General features: G+C 38.9%; 1 protein-coding gene across 1 annotated transcript in view; it reads left to right on the top strand.

Annotated features, from left to right (window-relative positions):
- MYLK4 (myosin light chain kinase family member 4) overlaps positions 1–26175 on the top strand; it is a 102134-nt gene that overhangs the window by 63197 nt on the left and 12762 nt on the right. The window contains exons 2-3 of the mRNA XM_007935392.2: positions 19798–19876; positions 25359–25464. Coding sequence (XP_007933583.2) covers positions 19798–19876; positions 25359–25464 — 185 coding nt within the window. The remainder of the gene's footprint in view (positions 1–19797; positions 19877–25358; positions 25465–26175) is intronic.

The raw sequence follows: 26175 nt of genomic DNA on the forward strand, positions 1-26175 counted from the left end.
AGTATCACTACAGAAGTAGATTGCCTAACCTTCTTTCCTAGGAGTGGCTGGTGGGTTTGAACCACCACCTTTCTGATTAGCAGTCAAATGCCTTAGGCACTACGCCACCAGAGGGCCTAAGTAATAGAACATGAGGAGATTTTCATGGACAGATTTAACTGAAGTTGATATAGTACGTTATATATTTGTATAAATGTGTTCTAACAATAATGAGATCAATTTGAAAAATATGTTGCTATATACCTGAATTCAATCAAAATGAGAAATTTTACAGAGATTGCTAATGCCAAATTGTACTGATCTCATTAAATGTGAAATTCAAGTATATTTAGACTATTGCCTAAATTTTAATACATGAAAATAATAAGATATGATTAGAATAGTTGGAAGAAGTTACTATTTTTTAAGCAGTTTCTAATTTCATAGTTTAGATTTATTTTTTGAAAGTTGATGAAACAGCTTAGCCTGAGTATGAAGTATATAGGACCTTGCAATTCACAGAGGGAGAGCAAGAACCTACTGGCGTGTGGTGTTTTATACAAACATTGTGTTCATAATGGTTAGTTAAGGTTGTTCCCATTGTGTGTAAGTCCGCATTCACAAAGAAGAAAAAGTTCATTAGACATTCGAGGAAGGTGCAGCTGCATGTAGTGAACATAGATGGCACAATTTTATATGTGACTCCTAACTGAAAACAGACTTTCATTCTGTTATTGGGATACTCATGACTGAACTTTCCATCTGTGAGCATGCATTTCTGCTGCAGAGGCCAGCTATTCCCTCATTGTATGCATTTATTTATTTACTGCTGTGCTGGGTGTAGTTGAGCAGACAGTTTCCATAAAGGTGGAAGAACAAGTCTGTTCGCTTTTTGCTCTGATGGAAGTTCTGGAGTAGTATGCTGCTGCCCCTCTTTCCTCTTACAAGGTCTGCCAGTGGGATCTCCAGAGGCAGTTCGCATGCTCTATCTTCAGGTTAAAGATGCTCTTTAGATACTTTCTGCAGGTGTAATATAATTCTCTTCATCCAGTCCGTTATGATGTCTCATTTGAGAGGATTTTTTTTTCCTCCTATAGAAATAGTAGATGCTCTGGTGACATAGTGAATAAGGCATTTGACTGCTAACCAGAAGGTTAGCGGTTCAAACCCACCAGCTGCTCCACAGAAGGAAGACTGGGAGATTTACTTCCATAAATATTTACAGCCTTGGAAACCCTGAAATAGTTACTGTAGAGTACCTCTCAGTGCAGCATTCTGGCACCAAACACAAGATTAATGCCTATGCTTATACTAGTGTTGTTGTTGTTGTTATGTGCTGTCAAGTCAGACCCAACTCATAGCGACCCCTCCTTGGGTTGCCGAGGCATTATCATTACGGAAGTAGATTGCCCCATCTTCCTTCTGAGGAGTGGCTGGAGGGTTGAACCTTCAGCCTTCTGGTTAGCAGTCAAGTGCCTTAGGCACTATGCTACCAGAGCTTCCTGCTTATACTAGTAGCCCCCCTAAAATAAAGCAGTTCCCATGGAGTCAATTCCAACTCATGGCAACCTCATGTGTGTCACCGTGGAAGTGTGCTCCATAGGATTTTTAATGACTGAGTTTTCTGAGGCAACTCTGAGTGGACTTGAACTTCCAACTTTGAGTTAAGCCAAGCACTTAACTGTTTGTGTTGTCCAGAGACTCCCTGTTTATACTAACATCTATCATAAATTAATCTACACATGCCTACTTCTAAACATCATAGAAAACCGGTATACAGTAACAAGTGCAATGTTGAGAATTATGTGTATACTTGAAAGATGTGTTGACGTGGGTTGAGAGTTTAATGAGAGAAAATAGAGAGAGACTGTACTCAACCATGTTCTATAATATATAATATAATAACACATTTATCTTACAGTGTAATACATAATATAAGATAAATATATTGGGGATAAAATCACCATTATTATTAACAGTCATCCCCTTTAGCAGAAACATTTTAAGCATTATTTAAAATTTCCTACAATTAGTGTAAATAATTTTCTTGTCCCCAGGTAAACTGATTGGGCCACATGCTTTTCAAGTCTTTTCAAATTCAAGTGAATTTTGTGATTTGAGAAATCAAAATCACTAAATATTTCTTTGCCTTATTTTGAACCTTTAAAATTGTGTGTTAAATTGCTTGGGATTACAAAATATATATATATATGTTTATAACCTACTGGATTGTGAGGCAAACTCCTTCCATTTCCTTCATTTCTTTCTAATATTTCATTTAAATCTATTATGTTAAATTTAAGCTGATTTCTCCTTGCTTTGCTTTCAGCCAGAATGGGAAAATTTCCACAACAAAAAATGCCATCTGTTTTCATTTTGGCTTAGTAAACAATAGATTTTAATTCCTGTTCAAATCAGCTAACAAAGTTCCCTGTGAAAACAGCCACTGCTGGTAGAAACCATGAATTTGAAATAGAACTGGCTGAGGCATGTCTTACAAGCTCAGAACCCCATCACCATATCACTGATTACTGCAGCAAAGCCAGACTTGAGACAAAGTTAGAAGAACCCCAAGACTATTCCTGTCACATTCCTTCCCCTTTGTAGAAAGGGGGAAATGGGAGACTTATTGATAAAACCCCAATAAAACTCCTTCCATGTTGATGATGGCTAATGCAATGGGGACAGCCTAATTACTTCATGGCAGCAAAGCCCTTGTCTGGTGAGAAATGGAGAAGAACTAAACATGCTAAATAAACACATGAATACGTAGCCAAACAAACAAGCACACTGTTTCCTTCTAGGGTTTTCCTCCTATTCTTACTCAAGCATCTGGGAAAGCCCAAGAGAAATGTTCTCTTTTAGGCATATCAAAAGCTTCTGAGCATGCTTGCTAGCTGTGACAAGCTTTCCTGCAGATGATGTGGAATCACAGATCTTTAAAGCTGAAGGGACATTAAGTCATTAATGTGATGGAGAGTTGAAGTGGCTACTTAATTGCCTTTAGGAATATCATACAGGACTTTAGTGGTAAAATACAAAGGCATTTAATTAGCAACTCTTTTAGTGCTGGGCTAGGTGATGAACAAAGAAGTTTAACCACTCATTTAAGAAGAAAGAACTACTACTTGCTTTTCTCTTCAGGCAAAACTATGTTCCATAATCATAGTTAAGTCAAATAAGGCAGCAATAATAGCTAATGCTAACCTTTTCCCATTTTCCATCATCAAAAATATTCATTAAGCTAATGCACTAAAGCATGTCAAAGAAGTTATGGTCAATGCAGAAATATGAATGATAAATCCAAAATGTTAAGCAAATAAATGTTTATAGTAACTGTTACTCTGATTTTCATTAGGTATAAGCCACTTGTTGAGAAGGTCACCAAATGGTAAATTATTTTGATAACACACACCGTGGATGGAGTTTTGGATGTTATTGGTGACATGAACATTTGAAATTCTACAAAATCTGAGAAGATGATGAATATTTTTCCTGGAGATACAGGCCTACAAATTGCCCCAAATGATGATGGGAACTTGTAGATAACACGGGAAGCTGGAGGTTGGACATCAAAGCCTGATATTGAGGAGGATATAATAAAGGGTGTGCTCTGGCATCCCTTAAGAAAAAACTTTACATAGGTAGTTGAGATGCTCAGTTAATACTGTCTGGCATCAGTTACTCATCTGCCAGTTTGTTGTACTGTGGTGGCTTGTGTGTTGCTGTGAGGCTGGAGGCTATGCTACCAGTATTTCAAATACCAGCAGGGTCACCCATGGTGAACAAGTTTCTGCAGAGCTTCTAGACTAAGACAGATTTGGAAGAAGGAAGGGGTCATCCACTTCTCAAAGAGTTGGCTGGTGAAAATCTTATGAATAGTAGCGAAATACTGCCTGATATATTACTGTTTTTCTCCTACTCATTACTAAATCAACCAACCAATCAATTTGTCTGTCATATACCACACCAAGGTATAACCTAGAGATACCGAGATACTTAATTACAGCATGGGATGATACATACATGGTAGATGCACACCCAACAAAAATGGAAGAAGGGTGCAAGGATGTGGGAGGGAAGTGTTTCAAGGAGGAGTTCACAAAGGGGAACATTTTTGAACAGGGTCTTGAGTTGTTGTTAATTGTAATTGGGTTGACTTGACTCATGGCACCTCATGTATAGCAGAACAAAACCTTGCCTGGTCCTGCAACCATCTACACGATCATTGGTGTGCCATAGTCTATTGTTGACGTCACTGTGTATTTTGAGTACTTTCCAACCTAGGGGGCTCATCTTCCAGACAACATTCTGTTGTGATCCATAGGGTTTTCATTGGCTGATTTCTGCAAAGATTTACTACCTCAGAAACCCAGTGGAGGTCACTATGAGTTGGAATCAACTTGATGACAGTGAGGTTTTTTTTTTTGTATGGTACAAGGGTACCACCTAAATATTTTCCTGCACTACACAGTAGAACAAAAGATAATAAGACAAAAACATGAAGAGCTCAGTAAGGTATTATGTCCTCCCTATGTTGAAAACCCAAACCAAAGTCACTGCTGTCGAGTCAGATCCAACTCATAGCGACCCCTCCTTGGGTTTCTGGGGTGGTATCTCTAAGGAAGTAGATTGCCCAACCTTCCTTCCAAGGAGTGGCTGATGGGTTTGAACTGCCAACCTTCTGGTTAGCAGTCAAATGCCTTAGGCACTACACCACTAGAGCTCCCCCCTGTGTTGAAGGGTTAAGTATATTTTAGATATAAAAGGCACAGTCAACTAGAGGGTATTAGAAGAGTATATACTATTTGTGTACTTTAAAATTTTTGATTTGGATGATCTGGATTAAATGAAAAGCATACTTCTTTTAAAGTTAATGGTTACCTTTATACTAATCAAGTTACAGTTCTTATATCAATCGTAACTATTCTTTGCATTCTGGAACAGATCAGAATATATTTTTAATTTTCTAGAGTTCACCCTTGGCATAATTCCATTACATCTTTACAACTTAATGGTGCTCTTCTCTGAAGGCTGAGCTCTGGCAATCTAAAGACCCCAGAGATTAGTCAAAAGGCCTAGGCACATGATACCAAGCCATGCATTCTCTTCTCTGAGCCCCTGCCAGGGACTCCTGGCTGGTGCCCAGATTCTGGACATCCTGAGAAGCTAACTGATGGTTTATACAGGGCTGGGTTTCCACTGGCTGCTCCCCTCCAGTGCAGCCAGAAGCAGACCAGCCAAGCCTCCTCTTGGCTCTTTCTTCCTTTCTCTGTTGTCTTCTTTGAGCTAACTCAAGTACACCATTAACTCTTTAGATCCTTTATGGATGGAGACAAGATTTAAGTAAATGCATGAGGAAGTGACAAGTATTATTGTGAAGTGTTTCATCACACCAGGTCATCATGGATATTATCTAGGCCCATGCTTTTCGAATATAGTGTGTACAGGCATCACCTGAGATTGGTTGTCAGGCAGATTCTCATGAGGTGGGCTGTGGGGAGGGGCTGAGATCACATGTCGAACAGGCTCCCAGAGGATGTCAATGTTGTTGGTCCACAGACCCACCTTGTGTAGAAGGTACTAGACAACTATATGTTTGGGAACATATATAGCTGATGATTTTGTATCTACTGGGCTTATATTACATGTTCCAAATTCAGAGACTTTTAAAGACCTTTGCACCCTCACACTGCTTTTCAGAGCTAGCCTTTTAAAGCCATTTTGCTTTATAGCATAACTGCAACATTTCATGTTCAGAGTAAGATGTTGAAGGATAAACTAGTATGTGATTAAATATTTTGCCCAAGATCAGAGAGAAAATCAGTGAATCTAGACCTCAGCTCTCAGAAGGTCCCTTGTAGTCGATGAGACCACACATAGCCTCACGTGGAAAATACTGTGCTCCATGAGCCCCTGCCAGCCCACCCACCTCTCGGAGCTCACCAGTGGAGAGAGATGAACTGCAGCACGGCTGCATACCCTCGGACCAGAGGACAGGAGATGGAGTGATAAAAGCAAACTTAAACTAAAAATTAAAAAGCATACCAAGAACACTATGTGAAATGAATGCTTATAAAACTGTCTGTGGTGGGAAGAAATCAAAGGCTTTTATTAGGTGATGAAAAACACTGTAAACTTCATGTAAAAACATTCCAAGGCTTGGTCTAGCATAGTATAAAAGAAGAATTTTACGAAGTAAGACTCATTTTAATCAAATGAACATAAAGGGGCTATAATTCTATTTATACCTGTGTTTGAAATTGGTATTAAAGTACTCACACACACACACACACACACACACACACACACACACACACACATCCATACAGCACTGCAATATTTTAGCAACTTCATTGCATAGGTTTTTTTTTTTTCATTTTTTTTTTAAACTTTTATTATGGTGAAAACATACACAAGTCATTTGCCAACATAACAACTTCCACATTTATAGCTCAGGGAAATTGATGACATTTTTCATATTGTGCCACCACTATTGCTATCCTTTTGCAAAATATTCCACCATCACTAGCATAAATTTAATGCTCTACAAACAAAAGCTTCCTCCTCCCTCCAACCCCTGGTAACCACTAATAATCTTTGATGTATATATATAATTACTATTACTCACTGTTATCAAGTCGATTCTTCTCATAGTGACCCCTCCTTGGGTTTCTGAGGCAGTATCTCTACAAAAATAGATCACCCAATTTTCCTTCAGAGGAGTGGCTGGTGGGTTTGAACCCCCAGCCTTCTGGTTAGCAGTCAGATGCCTTAGGCATTAAGCCACCGGAACTCTCTTGGTATATATATATTATTGCTGTTATGTGCCCTCGAGTCATACCTGACTCATAGTGACCCCTCCTTGGGTTGCCGAGGCAGTATCACTACGGAAGTAGATTGCCCAACCTTCTTTCCGAGGAGTGGCTGGTGGGTTTGAACCGCCAGCCTTCTGGTTAGCAGTCAAGTGCCTTAGGCACTGTGCTACCAGAGCTCCTTTGGTATATATATAATATATCATTTTATTTTTAAAACTTATGTAGAATACTGCATTGCCATTAACACCAAACACTAGGCTACAGATAAACGCATAAACAGATGATCAGATAGGGTCAGTGAACAAAAGTATACTTTAGACCAAGGATAGATTCCACCGAGGCTAATCTTGCACAGACGCCAGTGATACAAAATACCTGCAGTCCTTACAGAAACAAAAGACAGACACCAAATAATCCCTCACAGACAACCAGACACTATGGGAGAGAGATCCAGTAGATCTACCATCTCAGGACCATAGTACTGGGGGACACCAGACTCAATTGGCACAACAAAATACATAAAACCCTTATTCCACATCCTACATTGGTGAGTAGTGACTGGGATCTTAAAAGTGGCCATCTAAGATGCAGCTAACGGTCTCCTAGCGTCAGAAATGAAGAAGAACTCAGGAAAAAAAAAAACAAAAAAAAAAGGGGGGGCATTTGGAAGCAATCAGTCCTAAGACACAATGGCCCTTGAGACCAGAAGAACTAGATGGTGCCCAGCTACCAATGCCAACCACTCTGGAAAGGATCAAATCTGGAGATCCTGGATAGAGTGGGAGGGAAAACGTGGAACAAAATCCAAAAACTCAGTAATGACCAGAATTACTGGTCAGATGAAATCTGGTGTGACCCCCAATACTATGGCCCTGGAATACTTTCTGCTCCTGGAATAAAACTCACCCCCTGGGCCAGGCTCTCAGCCCAATAGTTAACAAGGTGTACACACAGACCACTCAACCCAGGGTGATGCACCTACATACTCTGTGGTAAAATATCCCTTAGAACAATAGACCACGGGACACCAGAGGACCAACATTCAAACTGAGGAAATGAAGGACAAATAGGAGTGTGTAAATATGAGGGGCACCGGGGGAGGGTTACAGGGTAGGGAGGGGAGGAGACTGGGTTAGGGTTGGACATGGCGAATGGGGAATGAAACTAAATGTACATGGAACATTGAATGTAAAACAAGCTCTTAAAAAACAAAACAAAACAAAAACCTTATGTAGGAATTCTATTCCCTTCACTCCCATCCCTGGTAATCAACAAAGAAAGTTCCCTTCCACATTGCATAGGTTTTGAAGTGCTGAGGTACTTTTCTGGTTACAGAACCCCGTGACAAAAACATGCCATGATTTACAGCTTTCAGATATATTATCGTATAAAGTGCTGTACACAATTCTATGCCTAAGTCTGTGCCCTGTATGGAGTCCCTGGGTGGTGCAAATGGTTAACACACTCAGCTGCTACTCCAGATGTGCCTTGGAAGAAAGGTCTGCTTCTGAAAATTCAGCCACTGAAAACCAGAGTTTTGTTTTGACACATGGGGTCTCCATGAGTCAGAGTTAACTTGACAGCAACTGGTATGGCAGTGTTTCTCAACTTTAGCCGAAGTCCTCTCCTTTTCTACTAACCTCCATTTTATTGGGAATTAAGTCAATTTCCATCACTAAATTTTGGTCAGGAAGCAGGTCAGGAGGGTTTCAGGCTGAGGACTGTAAGATGTGTTTGTGAACATTGGCTTTTCATTTGCTTGCATCCACTGATTATCCCATAGGTAAATTTTTGAGGGGAGATTTTGTAGTCTCCAAGGTGGTTTACCTTAAACTCACTTCCCCACAGGTGTTCCTGGGTGGGCAATGAGGAAGAGGCGGTGGTTTCATAGATAATCCATGCTGGATAGGATCAAGGGCACTTGCTGAAGGGTGGGAGGAACCAGGGATTAAAAGAAATAATTGGTTTCTAGTGTTATTACTGCCATTCCAGACCTGTGGCTGGTGAAGGATAAGTGGTATGGAGGCTTGAAACAAGGCCAGAGTGACCTGAACTGAAGGGATAGAGACTACAGCCTCATTGTGCGTTTGACTCACTAAGGGACTGTAAAGAAAATATCAGTGTCCTATCCCCTCTCCAGGCCAGTTCAATCAGAATCTTTAGGGCTGAGACCCAGGCACCAGTGTTTTCCAAAAGCACTTCAGGTAGTATTAGCATAGAGCCAGGGCTGAGAAACACTTTTAGAGCAAAAGAGAGTTTGGGCGAGCTGAGATTGGAGAGGAAGGTGGGGACTAGCCAGGCAGGGCTTCATAGGCCAAGTTAAGTCATTTTGGTACTTTTAGTGGGTTAGAAGAAAAGTTACAAATCAGAATTTCTGGTATTTTCTGTTTAGAGAAGACAGGCAAAGTGGTGTTGGGGAGGAAATAGAAAATTGTGAGTCATTTAAAAGATGTTTTACTTAAGCTCATCCATTGGGTATAATACAGGATAGAAATAAAATCTATATTACAAAAGAATCAACATGACCAGATATTTAGGTGAACAGTCTTAATTTGTTCAAAGTTAGTTTTGTTTGGTTTCCTTAAAATTGACAAAGACAGCTGGATATAAGAATAGAGGAAAGGAAACATTTTAAAATAATTTGTAGCTCTGGACCATACACTAAAGTCTGGTGGTGATAGAGTAGATGTGTGTTCATAGGATTTTTGATGGCTACTTTTTTGGAAGTAGATTGCCAGACCTTTCTTCTGAGGAACTTCTGTCTTCTACTGTACCTTAATCCATAACAATTCTTGGTCTTGTCACACATCCTCAGGACCAAACATCTCATCCCATAATCTCTGCTATAACAAGGGGTCTATTGGAATAAGGAAACTTGAAAGCATATATATATATATACATATATATATATATATATGTATATATATATATGTGTGTGTGTGTATAAAAGATGTCATTTTCCAATAAAGAATAAGAATCAAGTAAATCTGACCAGCACTATGCTCTATGTGGTCTTTTCTTGCTAGAGGAGGCTGTTAAATGTAGTAGTACACTACTTTTTATTTTATTTTATTTTTTGAAGGAATACTGCTTACTGCATATTATAATTTCAGTAAGAATTAAAATTATCTATACATCTTCTTTTGACAGCTGGCACAATTAGACTTTCCTGAATCAGCACCTTTAATTTCAGGTCCTTTCTTGATCTATATCCTTGAAGAGCCCTGTTTATGTGGTTTTTGAATGAAGCACTGTTCATGTCATTGTGGATGCATCAAAGGCTTTCATTTCCCTGGCAGCGTTATTTTCTCAGGTGACTGTGTGATCACACTCATGTTATCAGCAGCCTGGGGAGGATCTACTTACTAAGTTCTGAGGTCAAGGGTAACGTTTTCCCTTCCTGAGCTGATCAGCCAGATCCTGTACTGCTTTACACTAGGGCAGTCCCCATAGACAACAAACAGGCCATGCTTTGTGAGAATACGGCTAGGACTTTGGGGTGTTTTCTCATTTCATGCACAAGGAACTTGAGTGTGCTCTGAGGATGAAGACACATAGATGTACTTTACAAATGATTTCTAAAATTCCCTTTTTAGTTCAAGCAAGGAAATGTAGTTTTAATATTTCTTCTGAAAAGTCCTTTCTTTGTATTCTAGCCTAATCAAAGTTTAACAAAGTCATTATCAATTGTTATAATTTTGTTTTTATATTTCTAAGCATTAAGTTAAAGTTACTAAAAAGTGTTCATCTTTGCATCCTTAAGCAGTAATATGAAAAACATTAGTTTAGGGTACATAAATGATTCCACTGTCTGTCAGTTTGTCGTACTGTGGTGGCGTGAGTGTTGGTGTGATGCTGGAAGCTATGCCACTGACTGGTATTTTGAATGCAACTAGAACCATTCATGGTGGACAGGTTTTAGTGGAGCTTCCAGCCTAAGTCAGACTAAGAGAAACGGCCTGGCAATCTGCTTTCCAAGAATTAGCTGATGAAAATCCAATAGAACATTGTCCCATATGATGCTGAAAGATGAACTCCCTTGGTTGGAAGGGACTCAAAATACAGAGTGGCTCCAAGAATGGACTCAAGCCTGCTAACTATTGTAAAGATGGCATAGGCCTGGCAATATCTTATTCTCTTATACATGGGCTGCTATGAGTGAGAGCCAGTTAGATGACAGCAAACAATAACAACATAGAAATAGTCTAGCAGTGTGCCATAGGGACCCTGGTGGCACAATGATTAATACACTCAGTTAATAACCAGATAAAGATGTGGTAGCCTGTTTCTGTAAAGATTTACAGCCTTGAAAACCCTATGGGACAGTTCTACTCTGTCCTATATGGTTGCTATGAGTAGGGATTGACTTGATGACAGTGGGTTTGGTTTGGTTTGGTTTTGGTTTTTGTATCCCATATGTGAAGTTAAGAAAACCCATTTGCTATAGCAACTCTAACCTCAAACTACAAGGCTGTGGGTGTTCAATTAAGTGATGCAAAGATATAGGAATCATGATAATCATTTTTATTGAATGGAAAATGAGTAGGACTAGGCAAAATTGTCCAACTGAGTGAATTTCCTTTTAGGTTATTTTACCACTTTCAGGAAAACGGGAAGATTTTTTAGTGAAGGCTCCTGAGTGAATGATGTCAGGGTGGCCTCACTTCTCCAATAGCTTCTCCTGATGAAAGAATATTCTTGCAATGGAAGCAGCATCCTAGAGGCACTTGCTTCTCCTTCTTTGTCCATCAAGCCTTTTGGGAGCCCTACACCTCCTGCTACTTCGGGAATATAAAGCTGAAGAGGTGGGTCCACATTCCAGTGGGGGGACAGTCTACCAACAGCACAGCAATGCAGAAAACCATCCCTGTTTTGAAGGGGCCCAGATGAGGTAACAATAAGGTTAAATCCATGTCAGGATTGATCTTTTGCATTGATTTTTATTGAATGGGAATGAAAGAGGGACTAGGCAACGTTATCCAACTCAATGAATTTCCTTTAAGGTTATTCCACTATTTACAGGAAAAGTGGAAAGTTTTCTTGTGATGTAGTGAGAAAAGCTTGTGATATAAGGCAAGAGTGAGCTCATGTCCAGCAGCTGAGTGCACTCTATGGGCTATGCTACCTTCTGGTTAAAGTCTTAATTTTATGGCATTGAGTGAAACTCCAAACAGAAGCAAAAACATAAAGTCCTTGCAACTGGCTTAAATAGTCAAGTAGACATTTGAGCAATGAACAGCGATTTCTTAACAATAATAGTTTGCAGAAGAAAAGAGTTTGCAAGAATGAAGCTGATAGTTCTGATAAGTTGGTTTAGGTACTTGTCCTTGAACCTGATAATTAGAGTGATTCTTACCCAGAACACATATTTCAGAAACTCAGAACCTGAGAAATAGTGTTATCTAGAAGAATGATCTCCAAACTATTTTGATTTTGCACTGCTATCAGTAAAAAAACAAAAAACCAAACTGAAACAAAGAAAAACACACTCAATATATTTATTATTTATAAATTATACACACTGACAACCAACATATGTATACTTACTTTTATCAGTAATATTTTATGTATTATAAAACCAAAGCATGTTGCTGTTGAGTTAATCCTGACTCATGGCAACCCCATGTGTTATAGAGTAGAAGTATCCCATAGGGTTTTCTTGGCTGTAACCTTTACAGAAACAGATCACCAGGCCTATTTTCTGTGGAGCCAGTGGGTGAGTTCAAACCACCAGCCTTTAGGTTAGTAGTTAAGCACAAAACATTTGTATCACCTGGGTACCTTCTTAATATATTATAGATATTTATAAATAATATGGGAGCTCTAGTAGCATAGTGGCTAAGACACTTGCCTGCTAATCAGACGGCTGGCAGTTCAAACCCACCAGCCACTCCTCGGAAGGAAGGTTGGGCAATCCTACTTCCGTAGTGATACTGCCTCGGAAACCCAAGGAGGGGTCGCTATGAGTCGGGGCCGACTCGACGGCACATAACAACAACAACAACAACATAAATAATATATGCCAATTTTATTAATATATATTTTTAAACGTCTATAAGATATAAAGTTTTTAAAAAATGGAATAATAGAGAATAAGAACACTAAATCTTCCTGTACTCTGAAGACTTCCTTGGACACTTCCTGGGTACATACCCCACTGGGAGACCAGTCCAGAAAGTTGCACAGAGTGGCCAGAGCAGAGTTGTGTTTTGTATACTTGGGAATCTGGGCCAAGTCCCTTTTCTTCTCCATGTCATACCAAGTCCAATGATATATTATTATATAAGAAATGGTTAAATAGTTACAAAAGGAATTGATATGCCAGTATGAAATGTTTAAGTGAGTGGATTTGAATGAAACAAAGCCTTTCTGCCCTTCTCAGCCATCAGTGTTAAATTAGCTGAGAGGCATAACTTGTGGCATGTTTTCTGCCTAAAGCATTTGACTGCTAAACAGAAGGCTGGTGGTTCAAACCCACCAGCCACTCCTCAGAAGGAAGGTTGGACAATCTATTTCCATAGTGATACTGCCTTGGAGACCCAAGAAGGGGTCACTATGAGTCGTATCTGGCTTGACGGCAGTAAGCGTAGTTTAATAGAGAATGAAGATCAGAATCCTTTCAGGAACATCACACATTTGAATTGTGGTGTTGGTGAGGTTCTGGCCTCTCTTATCAGTAGAAAATGTGTTTTAATTTGAACAACAAACAAGATTTATCCACATTGCAGGGTGTTTGCTTCCTTTCTATTTTAGTATCTTCTATACACAACTTGGGAATACAAAGTAAACACAGTTCATGTTGAAGTTTATACAGTTGCTCTCAGGTAACAGAACAGGAGAAATACCACCTCTGTTTAATTAGAGAACTCGCCAGTTCAAAGTTCCTCTAGATGTCAGTATTATATAGGAAAATAAAAATGTGATAGCCTGTGGTGATGAATAAATGTCTTCTTACATTCTTTAAATGATAAAACATACATGATATACTTGGTAAAGAAAAAACATTCTCGTTTGGAAGCTGGATTCTGGTATTCCACAGGATTGACAGCTCCTCTTGTTGGTACAGTTGGACTGCTGTATCCTAAGAAAGTATTCACAGCGTGTGAGCGTTTTCCTGCTGGACACTCTAGTGGCCTTAGCTGAATGCTGCTCCATCAGCACTCCAAGGATTCTTAAAAATATTTTGATTGACTGACCTTGACAATACACACCAGTTTTCATTATTAGGTCACATATGCTTTTACCACTGTGTTCATGCCATACAAAATAAACCTAGAGGCACAATTCCTACCCACCAGGAGTTTTTACTTCAAAAGGAAAGCAATGAAAGATAAAGTTATAAAATATCTTAAGCATAACATTTCGTAAAAAGTGTTCTTAAACTATCTTGTTTAACTAATTTGAGTATATGCTTTCAAAATTAGACCTTTTTCCCTCCTGTCTTTCATGTTAATTCTAATCTTTCGACCAATGAGTATCTGTTTCTTCATTCTAGTAATTTATTTTGTCCTTCTCTCCTAAACTTCTTTCTCACCTCCTGGGGTGCTGACTGTGTAGTAAATATTCAACGAATTTTAACAATATAACTTGGCTGAAATCTTCTATCTCTTATTTAAGAGTGACAGTAAACTGTAGTGATTAAGAGCATAGACTGAAGTAGACAATGGAGTTAGAATGCCAGTACTGTCATTTCCAAGCTGCATAACCTTGGAAAATTACTCAACTTCATTACAAAATAGGATTAATAGTTTCTACCCTGGCAATCTTTAGTTCTTTTGTATATATGTTCACTATGAATTCGAACCCATTCGATGGCATCTAACAACACCCCAAAGAGATGCTACAAAGCACAACGGAAGTAATAATGTAATTTGCTTAGAATAGTGCCTCCTAAATAGTCAGTGCTGTACACATGCCAGCTGCCATCACCATCATCACCATTATTGTCATCACTATTTGCTAGCTTGTGGACTAAATGCCAAGATTGAGGGATGAGCCAGTTTTTTGTCCATTAAAAAAAAGAAAGATTGCTACAGAGTTGATTCCTACTCATGGTGATCCCATGTTTGTCAGAGTAGAACTGTGCTCCACAGGGTTTTCAATGGCTGAGTTTTCCAAAAGGGTCTTTCTTCAAGGTGCCTCCATGTGGACTTGAATGGCCAACCTTTCTGTTAATAAGTGAGCCTATTAAACACTTATACGATTCAGGAACAACTTGTCCATTGTTGTTGTTGGTTGTCAATGACTGAGTTCCAATACATAGACATCTTATGTATCACAGAAAGAGGCATTATTTAGTCCTGTAACATCCTCATAGTTGTAGCTATGTTTGAAACCATTGTTCTAGCCACTATATCAATTCATCTCATTAAGGGACTTCTGTTTTGCTGCTTTAGCAAGTATGATGTCCTTCTCCAGGGACTGGTCCCCATTGATAACATGCCCAAAGTAAGTGAGATGAAGTCTCACCATCTTCATTTCTAAGGAGCATCCTAGCTGTACTTCTTCCGAGAAAGATTTGTTCATTCTTCTGATAGTCCATGTTATATTCAACATTCTTCACCAACACCACAATTCAAATGCTTCAATTCTTCTTCAGTCTTTCTTATTCATTGTCCAGCTGTTACATGCATCTGAGACAATTGAAAATAACATGATGTGGGTCAGGTGCACCTGAGTCCTCAAAGGTACTGAAGAAGTCCAAATTGCATTGAAGGTATTGGTGAAAAACAAAGCTCCAGCAATTGACAGAATACCAATTGAGATGCTTCAACAAATGGATGCAATGCTGAAAGTGCTCACTTGTCTATGCCAAAAAATTTGGAAGACAGCTACCTGGCCAATCAACTGGAAGAGATCCATATATGTGCCTATTCCAAAGGAAAGTGATCCAGTGGAATGCAGAAATTGTTGAACAATATCATCAATATCAGACACAAGTAAAATTTTTCTAAAGATAATTCAAAAATGGTTACAGCAGTATATAAACAGGGATCTGCCAGAAATTCAAGCCAGATTCAGAAAAGGACATAGAATAAGAGATATTGCTGATGTCCGATGGATCTTGGTTGAAAGCAGAGAACACCAGAAAGATGTCTATCTGTGTTTTATTGACTATGCAAAGGCATTTAACTGCATGTATAATAACAAATTATGGCTAACATTGTGAAGAGTGGGAATTCCAGAATACTTAATTGTGCTCATGGGGAAACTGTACATAGACAGAAGCAGTCACTTAAACAGAACAAGGAGATCCTAAAAACCAAACCAAATGTACTGACATTGAGTTGATTCTGGCTCATAGCAGTCCTGTAGGACAAAATAGAACTGCCCCACAGGGTTTCCAAGGATGTAAATCTTTATGGAAGCAGACTACTTTATCTTTCCCCTGAAGAGCAATTGGTGGGTTCTAACACCCTTTTGGTTAGCAGCTCAATACTTTAACCACAGCATCACCAGAGCTATGTGGTTTAAAATCAGAAAAGTTGTGTGTCAAGATTGTATCCTTTCACCATACTTACTCATTCTCTATGCTGAGCAAATAATCCAAGATGCTGGAGTATACAAAGAAGATTGTGGTATCACAATTGCAGGAAGACTCATTAAAACTTGTAGCCTAAGGCATTTGACTGCTAACCAGAAGGCTGATGGTTCAAATCCACCAGCCACTCTTCGGAAGGAAGTTTGGACAATCTACTTCCGTAGTGATACCACATTAGAAACCCAAGGAGGGGTTGTTATGAGTCAGAAATGACTCGACAGCACAGATGGCACATAACAACAACAACAACATATGCAGATGACACAGCCTTGTTTACTGAAAGTGAAAGGGACTTGAAACACTAACTTATGAAAATCAAAGACTACAGCCTTCAGTATGGATTACATCTCAACATAAAGAAAACAAAAATCCTTACAACTGGCAATGACATATCTGACAAGGGACTTATCTCTAAACTTAATAGAAAATCCCAACACCTCAACATCAAAAAGACAAACAATCCAACTAAAAAATAGGCAGAAGACATGAACAGACACTTCACCAAAGAAGATATTCAGGTGGCCAACAAATATGTGAAGAAATGTTATGATAATTAGCCATTAGAGAGACACAATCAAAACAACAGTGAGATACCATCTCATCCCAGCAATAATAGTAAAGTTCAACAAGACAGAAAATAACAAATACTGGTGAGGATTTGGAAAGATTGGGACTTTCATACACTGCTGGTAGGACTGTAAAATGATACTGTGGAAAAAGGTATGATACTTCTATAAAAAGTTGGAAATAGGAATACCATTTGATCCACCAATCCTGTTACTAGGTATGTATTGCAAAGAAATGAGAGCCAGGACACAAATAGATATATGCACACTCATGTTCATCACAGCACTGTTTATGATAGCAAAGTGATAGAAACAACCTAAGTGTCCATCATCACAGGAATGGATAACCGTACTATGGTACATAAACACAGTGGAATGCTATGTAACCCTAAAGAATATGCAAACCACCACATAACATGGATGAACTTGGAGGACGTTATGCTGAGTGGAATAAGTCAGTCACAGAAGGACAAATATTGTATGAGTCCACTATTGTAAAAAGTCAAGAAATTGCATATGGAAGGAAACTTTGTTTGTTACCAGGGATGGGATGGAGGGGAAAATTGCTAGGTAAGTAAGTGAAAAATATTAATTTAAGTAAAAGGAAAGGCAATATACTAAAAGCAAGTGACAGAAAAAAAAAAAAAAATCCTTACACCTGGACCAATTAGCAACATCATGATAAATGGAGAAAATACTGAAGTTGTCGAAGATTTCATTTTACTTAAATTTACATTTGACACACATGGAAGCAGCAGTCAAGAAATCAAATGACATATTGGATTGGGAAAATGTACTGCAAAAGACCTCGTCTGTATTAAAAAGCAGAGATGTCATTTTGAGGACTAAGGTGCTCCTGACCCAAGCTATTTGTTCATTAAAAACTCCAAAACCAAACCCATTCCTGTCAAGTCAACTCTAAATCATAGCAACCCTATAGGGCCGAGTAGCACTGCCCTGTAGGATTTCCCAAGCTAAAATCTTTACAGAAGTAGATGGCCAAGTCTTTCTCCTGTGCAGCAGCCGATAGTTCGTACCTTCCAGTTAGCAGTCAAGTACTTTAGCCACTTTACCATCAGGGCTCCTATTTGCTTATAGGGCTCTACAATCTCTCAGTAAATTGACAGGGGGAAAGAAAGATCAACGAAGTTGAACTGTGAGGTGAATGCTGAGTGCTGGAGAAATGCAAAGGGAACCTTGGAGTCTGTGTGAAGAGGGGAAGAATATTTTTCTGTAAAGGGTGAAGTACACATTGGGCATTCCTGCACTTAACACTTAAAAAAGAAGCTGCAAAATGTAAGGTTATGATCTGTAATCTTGGGGTTTCCACAGATTTACCAAACATGCCTCTGTGTTTTAAAGTCCCAACTGAAAAATGGAAATGTTCTGAGCACTGTTGGAAAGTAAATTTGCAACTTGCCTTGATATTACTCCTCTGCACTAACACTGTATTACATGCCTGCAAATCTTTCTATGGCAATTTTTTTCTGTTTAAAGGGAAAAAAGAAAAAAAAAAAAAAAAAAAGACTTGTTCTTTGGACATCCATACAACTTCATTTACTTATAGTACATAACTTTAGGATCTGTGATAATTTGGAGGGACTGGGCTAATGTTGACCTTTTACCTACTATTTTAAAATGATTTGCTGAACTGGTTCAGAATAGCCAGAATTTTGAGCACAATGTTTTTCTGCTTAGGAAAGAGTTCATCTGCTTCTAAGCAGTGAAAGAGCTCCCATGTTTAAAATCTTACTTTAGTCTCCTGTTTTCTGTTTTACAGAGCACATTCACATATATCCTCTCATTTTTATTTGATTTCTGTATAAACCATATCAAGACAATATAAGCAAAATTCAAGGGTAGCACACAAATTATCAATATCTTTTCATCTATTCATTAAGATGGATTTTCTTCCACAAACATGCCAGAGTTTCACAGTATTTGTTTGGAAGTAGTGACTACATTTGCTTTTAAATACTGTAGTCGATGCAGAGTTTCATTAATCCAGACTGTCTTGCTCTCTAAATTACTATTGAATTTTGTGTTTGAATCATGTAATATAGTGGTTTTCAAAGGGAGGCAGTTTTACCTCAGGGGATGTTTGGCAAATTTTAGAAACATTTTTGATTGTCACAATTAAGAGGTACTACTGGCATCGAGTGGGTAAAGGCCAGGGATGCTGCTCAGCCTCCTACAATGCACAGGACAGCCTCCCACCACAGAGAATTATCCAGCCCCCAATGTCTATAGAGCTGAGGTTGAGAAACCCTGATTGTTCTGGTTACCTAGTACCGCAAGGATATACCACAAATAGGATGGCCTTAACAAACAGGAGTTTATTCTTACAATTTGGAGGCTTTAAGTCCAAGTTCAAAGTGCCAGGCTGTAGGGGCTGGGTGAAAGTCCCTCAACCTTGGGGTCCAGCTTTGCCTCCTGCTCCCGGCCCACTGGAGCTAGAGGTGTTTCTTCACTCAGACAGCTGTTGGCTGCTGAGGCTGAGAAGCCCCAAGATTGACAAGTAAAATGGCACAGTCCCAATGTTACCAACCCACATGGCAGGTCACTGACTTAAGTCCATTGTAAGTCCCAAGGTCAGCAGAGCATAGGAGGCTGCTGAGCAATGACATGGCTACATGCAGGGTCCAAGCATGCCATAGGCTAGAGACCATTCCCAAAGGCTTCTCCTTTTATACAGGAAGCAGACTACATCCCAAAGTCAGCTACTCAGCTGCTTGTGGTAGATCCCACCATGGAGCTGATTGCCAGTCTCATCATGAGGAATAACTGCCACCAGCTGCCTAGCCACTCAACCAGGCCCAGCCAAGTTGACACACAAACATAACTACCACAATTCCCTGATGTGTAACTTATGTTACTCATTGTGCACCCACAGGCTAAAGAGAAGGTGTGGTCGCATGTAGGCCTGAATGAAAAAACACCTGTCACAAGCAAAAGGACCTCAGCCCTCACAGGTAACTTCTCTTGAAGACTAGATATTTATGATTAAGGAGAGCTGTGTTCTAAAAGTCTTTTTTGCTATTATTGTTCTTATTCAGAGGAAGTTACACATTTGCAAAGCTCAAATATAGGGAAAGGTGTAGTTTGAATACATTTATTTGCCTGGCTTTGAGTTTTGAATAGTTTCAAACAAGAAAATCTGCAGGAACCCACTTAGTCAATGCAGCATATTTGCTTCAACTCTGCTTTTTAAAAGCTTATATCTGCTGATAAAGAGAAACCTGAATAGAGATACCATTACATGCAACCACTAAAATTACACTGATCATATGTGTCCACATTATAATATTTTGTGTCCTGTGGTGGCTTCTAGAGAGATCTGCTCAGAAGAACCAGCCCTCCTCTGTGAAAGATAAGATCAATAAGCTCAACAAGAAAAATGTGGAGAAGTCTTGGCACATTTCCTACAGAAAGATAGCAATGTAGGGGAGAAGGTTTTGTGCCAAGAAATCCCATAAAGCCAGGGGAGAATACAGATAGAAGAGACATTTCATGCACAGAGAGACTGAAAAGACAAGAACATGATAGTGTTGGAAATGAGAAGCAAGTCGCTGTGCATAGAAATGAAAGTTCAGTGTGCAAAGGAGAGAAAAACAGACTTGATTCAAAGGAAGTTGCTAGCAAAAGAAAACCCAAGGCAAAATGGGAACCAGCAATTGCAAAGGAATCTGTGTGGGACAAGTATGCAAATAGCAAGCAGTGTGTTGATGAAACTAGTGATGATGTATTCTGTAAAACGTACAGCTTATAGCACCACACACTCACAGTACATCTATGTGCCCTGATAATTTAAAGCCATGTCAAGGGCCATATCAAAAGATAGTGGAGGTGACTTTTTCAACAGTGACTGGGAACCTAGCTTCTCAGGTTATGTAGTGTTTTCATGGTCATGTTTTCTTGCCTGTGACATTTTTAGGCATTGTCTCTAATTATTCTACCAACTGGTGGACAAATTAGTAGTACTCACATGAATCAAATTTTTAAAGATCAGATGCAAAGGTTTTATTTTTAGCAAGATAGAGCACATCATTCCTAAAATCAATAATTAAATAGGATTTATCTATATCAACGTATATCTTAAAAAGTGTACCTACTCCATTATACATGACAAATTGGCTATTTTCCCACAAATGTTGTGAAAATTGAATAAGAAGTAGATTATTGAGTACTTTCTTCCTGAATTGGGAAGCTTTGTATATAAATTCAAGTAATTTTGTGGTTATGATCAGCCACAGTATCTATTGCAACTAATACTATCCAAACACCTCAGATATTTTTTGCAAGGAATTTAAGCTCTAATTCTTATTATATTTGAAAATAGTATATTGAAACCTAATATTGGAAAAGTCTAATTCTCTAAGAATTATAAATAATAATGATTGTCAAGAAAGTCTGTCACTCTAAGGATGTGCTTAGTAAGCTCAGGAGCTACTGAAAATCTGAAATTAGGTAAATTCTTTCACCAATAAAGAGGTACTCTCACTGTTGTTAATATTCAGAGTGATTATTGCTTCTTTTGTTTTGCTTTAATGTCATCATTTCTCTCTTCCATATAAATGGAAGTGGAAAAAAAAAAGCTCAAGTTAGTTAAGTTTTATCATTAAGTGATTGCTTTTTCAAAGGGTCTCACTGAGGTACTTGGGAAATTCTCTTTGGATGCCAGTCACCTCCACCTGTCACACCTCCCTAAAGTCAATGGGGGAACCACAGTTCCATGTGGTCCTGAAAGACTGACATGCTTAAGTCTATCACGAAGCTCATGTCTGCTCACAAGGATACCATTCTAAGGAAGTATTAGTTCTAAGAATTTGAGCATATGAAATATTTCTTCTTGACACTTTGATAGCTGCAACAGGATTAATTCTATTTCCCAAGTGTGTCAATGGAGATAAGGCCATTCCTCCCTCTTGACTTCCTGAAAACCTGCAATAGGAACCCATAATGGGAACAAGCAGAGTATGCTGGTAGCAGCAAGCATACAATGATGGAGGAGAGCTTCATCAACGAGGACAATAAAAGGACCAGAATAGATGGAGTGGGTATAGAGAAAGAGTGTGCGTTCAAAGAGACATAGGAAGCCAGAGAGACCCAGAGAAGTGCACCAGGCAAGCCCAGTGGCATGCTGAGATTCAGACCCTCAGAGAACAAGATCTGGTGCACAGGTATCACTAAGGTCGGTGTTGCCCAGTGTGGTAACTCATAGTGTCTCTCCCCCGTGGACCTTCTCCCATACCAGACCATACAGAATCCTTGGTAATATTTATTATCAATTTTTATTGGAGCTCTGGTGGCATAGTGCCTAAGGTATTTGACTGCTAACCAGAAGGCTGGCGGTTCAAACCCACCAGCCACTCCTCGGAGGAAGACTGGGAAATCTACTTCCCTAGAGATACTGCCTTGGAAACCCAAGGAAGGGTCACTATGGGTCGAATCCACTCGATTGCAGTGAGGTTTTTTTTTTTTTTTCCTTTAATATGTGATAAATGTAATGCAGAGCTGCCTAGACACCAGGACACGCAGTTGTTTCAGAGAAGCAGTTTATTAGTACTCCCGGGAGAGATTCTCATGCCTTAACGTCAAGGCCAGAGAAGTCGCACCCCTGGGCAGGGGGCATAGATTTTTATAGACACAGAGAGGACCTAATTGGGGACATCAAGGAAATGACAGGGTCCTCTAAGGAAATGGCAGGGTCCAATTAGCTGTTAGCATGGGTCTGCACTTAATTAGCATGAGGGGGCTTCACAGGAGGAAGTTTGTCATTGCATGGGATTTTCCAGCCTGGGCAGGTTCTGTCACTTCGGTTGTCTTATCAGGCTGTCTCATCAGGGCCTGGCACCTGGAGGAAGCTGCCAACTGACATAGTGGGGCTTGGGTTTGCTTCGGCCTAACAATAAATATAGTGGGGTATTGCTAAAATGTAATGTTTCTTAGGTTATATGAATAAAACCAAAAAACCAAACGTACTGCCGTAGAGTCGGATCTGACTCATAGCGACCCCTCCTTGGATTTCTGAGGCAATATCACTACGGAAGTAGTTGCCCAACCTTCCTTCCAAGGAGTCGCTGGTGGGTTTGAACCACCAGCCTTCTGGTTAGCAGTCAAATGCCTTGGTCACTATGCCACCAGAGCTCCTAGTTATATGAATACCAGCAACAAAATGGTTTTGTAAACTATTTCTACATTGAATTACAACATCATTAGTAACTGAGTGAAAGTCTCTTCTGATTTTTTCTCCTTCTTTTTCATTAATTACTTCTTCATTCTCAAAAAAGTTATTGACATAGGTTCATGAATACTACTTACCACAATATTGTAGCTAAAACACCAGAAAATTTGACAAAATCAGTAACTATGAAAACACCAGCAGCAACGAAAACAGCAGCAGGTGCTTATAGCTGTGCAGACAAAATCAAGTGATTAAAAGTGTCGTAAATCTTCACCCAAATCCTAATAAAAAAAAAAAATAAATAAATAATAAAAGTGTCATTGTAATTGAGTAATAATAACAACAACTCTAACCAGAATGCATTCAAAACCAAACCCACTGCCATTGAGTCAATTCTGACTCAGAGCAACTGCCACTGGGTTTCAAAGGTGGTAAATCTTTAGGGAAGTAGGTTGCCCCATCCTCCTTCTGTGGAGTGGCTGGTGGGTTTGAACTGCCAATCTCTGGTTAGCATTCAAATACCTTAGGCACTGCACCACTGAAGCTCCATTCAAAAAGTATATTAGCATAAAGTTTTAGCCTTGTAGTTATATTGATACATGAAAACTGAGCTTATGCAAAATGTTCTTGTTGTTATAATTAAATGTGTTCTTGTTGTTATGTGCCTTCGAGTTGGCCCCGACTCATAACGTCCCCTCCTTGGGTTTCCGAGGTGGTATCACTACGAAAGTAGATTGCCCAACAAAATGTAGGGATATTTTTATAAAAAATAATAAATTTTAGCAGAAACATTGCACAAAATTTTATAGACAGTCATTTTGGAGTCACCTCCTTTGACAATGTCACCTGGTGTGGTTTATACCCCATACCTACACCACTCTAGTGATACCACTGGCCTGTGTAGGATGTGGCTTTTTGTTTCAGCCTTTTACAGCTAATGAACTCTCCAGCAAGCATTTCATTGAGCCTGCTAACCAGAAGGCTGGCGGTTCAAACCCACCAGCCACTCCTCGGAAGGAAGGTTGGGCAATCCTACTTCCGTAGTGATACTGCCTCGGAAACCCAAGGAGGGGTCGCTATGAGTCGGGGCCGACTCGACGGCACATAACAACAACAACAACAACAATGGCCTGTGGGAGACATCACACCATATTGATGCTTTTTGTACTCCTAAGTCAATCACTCTTTTTTTTTCTTCCTTTTTTGTTTTTAACCTGATGGGATGAAGGCCACCAAAGAACTCTTTTATGACTACTTTCCTTATTTTTCAGCTTACTTATGGTGTGAGAAGTGAGTGTCTATGTCAAATGGGAAAATCCAGTTCCCAGAGTTATGTGTTATCTGATTTTTCATAAATAGTAACACCTGCCAGAGTGCCTCCTACAAAATAAGTGCTCAGGAAATATGTTGAATCAATGTGAGTTTCAGAAAGAAAAGTTTCTGTCTGCTTGTCTTCCTTGGTATCTTCACTATATGCAAGTATAAAAGCTTAATAAATGAACAAACGTGGAAGTGAGCAGGCTCATGGTAAGCACATTTTCACAACTGCAGTCATGAAAAAGTTGAAGCATACTGGGAGAAATGCTCTCTGGTAATTGCACATTTGAGAAGTCATGCTGATGTAGACAAGAGTTTAATGCTTAAGATGAAAGGTGAAAAGTGGAGGATTTTAATAGTTGTAGAATACACACTTACCCAATTTTACCAGGTGTTTTATTTCCAGCCAGGAAAAATTCATCCCTGTGACCTAAATGTGTCTTAAATAAAGCCTAAAATATTTCAGACAATAATATATAATATCAAAAATTTTAATGATGTGAAGAAATTTTATGTTTTTCTGTTTTCCTCTCTAATGAAAGTAATGGGCTATATAGGTGGTGTTTTTATTTTTTATTTTTTTTAACAGATCAAACAATTTCTCACATTATTAAATAAAGTGGTCTCAAGTTTAGAAGTGTGATCTGTTTGAATTATACTGTGTTTGGAGACTTTCAACTATTTTTACGTTTCCAAAAGCAACCCCGAAGATGGTAGGAACAGTAGTTTAGTGGTCCTGAAATTCTTTCTCAAAGATGTTAGGTATCACCTTCATGAATCACAGATAATAATATTCAAGGAAAACTTAGATTCCTGAATCACTAGGAATAAAACATATGGCTCACTGCATATTATTATTACATGAGCGAATTTCTGTTATGAGGCCCAGGGCTAGGTGCTATAAAGTGGTCTGACTGCTTAACGAATGACTCCCTCTCCCTTTCACCTTCTAGAGGACGTCCCAGCTCCTTCTGCCCCATTTGATCATCGAATTGTGACAGTCAAACAAGCAGAAGTCAACAGTTTTTATACCGTGAGCAGGAAAGAAATTTTGGGAGCGTAAGTAATGCCCAATCTTAATAAAAAGAGAGCTTTTGAAGAGACGGATTCTTAAGGACATCATAAATATTTGCCAGTATTGACCTGAGAACCAGATACAGCACAAACAAACATTTGAGACATTTTAGCCATTTCTTAAAATTGTCACAGATGCCAGAAAGGTTGATGTGGTGACAGTGACTGAATTCCAAATTTATTATCTGCTTTCTTCCCATGTTGTAATGTCTGAAAATGAGAGCAGCCCAATGAGTCACCAGAAGATTTAGAAGTTGTCTGGTGACTTGGTTTAAACACCAAGGAATAAAACATGGAAATGAGTGGATACTGTATATTTCTTAAGCATATCTATATCTTTTTATCATTGTTGCTTGTTTTCCATATATATTATTACTATATTACTTAATATTATACATTTCAAATTGATTGCTTTCATCATTGAAGAACTTGTGGGCATCTAAATTAAAGTCCATTAGGGACTGAATTTATTTCTGGGGATGCTCTTTCCTCCTCTTCTTCAGACACAGTAACCTATGATATTTCTTCACTTAAAACCCCAATTATGTTTGCTACCATCAGCATTTCTATGTAAAATAAGAAAAGCAGAGCAGAAAACATATATAAATATTTCGAAAATTTAATGAGTAATGCAAAGAAAATATGCAACTATAGTACATGGTTTTGCAATTAGTCATTAGCTGACATTTATAAAGT

The sequence above is a fragment of the Orycteropus afer genome, unplaced genomic scaffold (assembly GCF_000298275.1).
Source record: "Orycteropus afer afer isolate SDZICR_OR568_19922 unplaced genomic scaffold, OryAfe1.0 scaffold00027, whole genome shotgun sequence".
NCBI lineage: Eukaryota > Metazoa > Chordata > Mammalia > Tubulidentata > Orycteropodidae > Orycteropus > Orycteropus afer.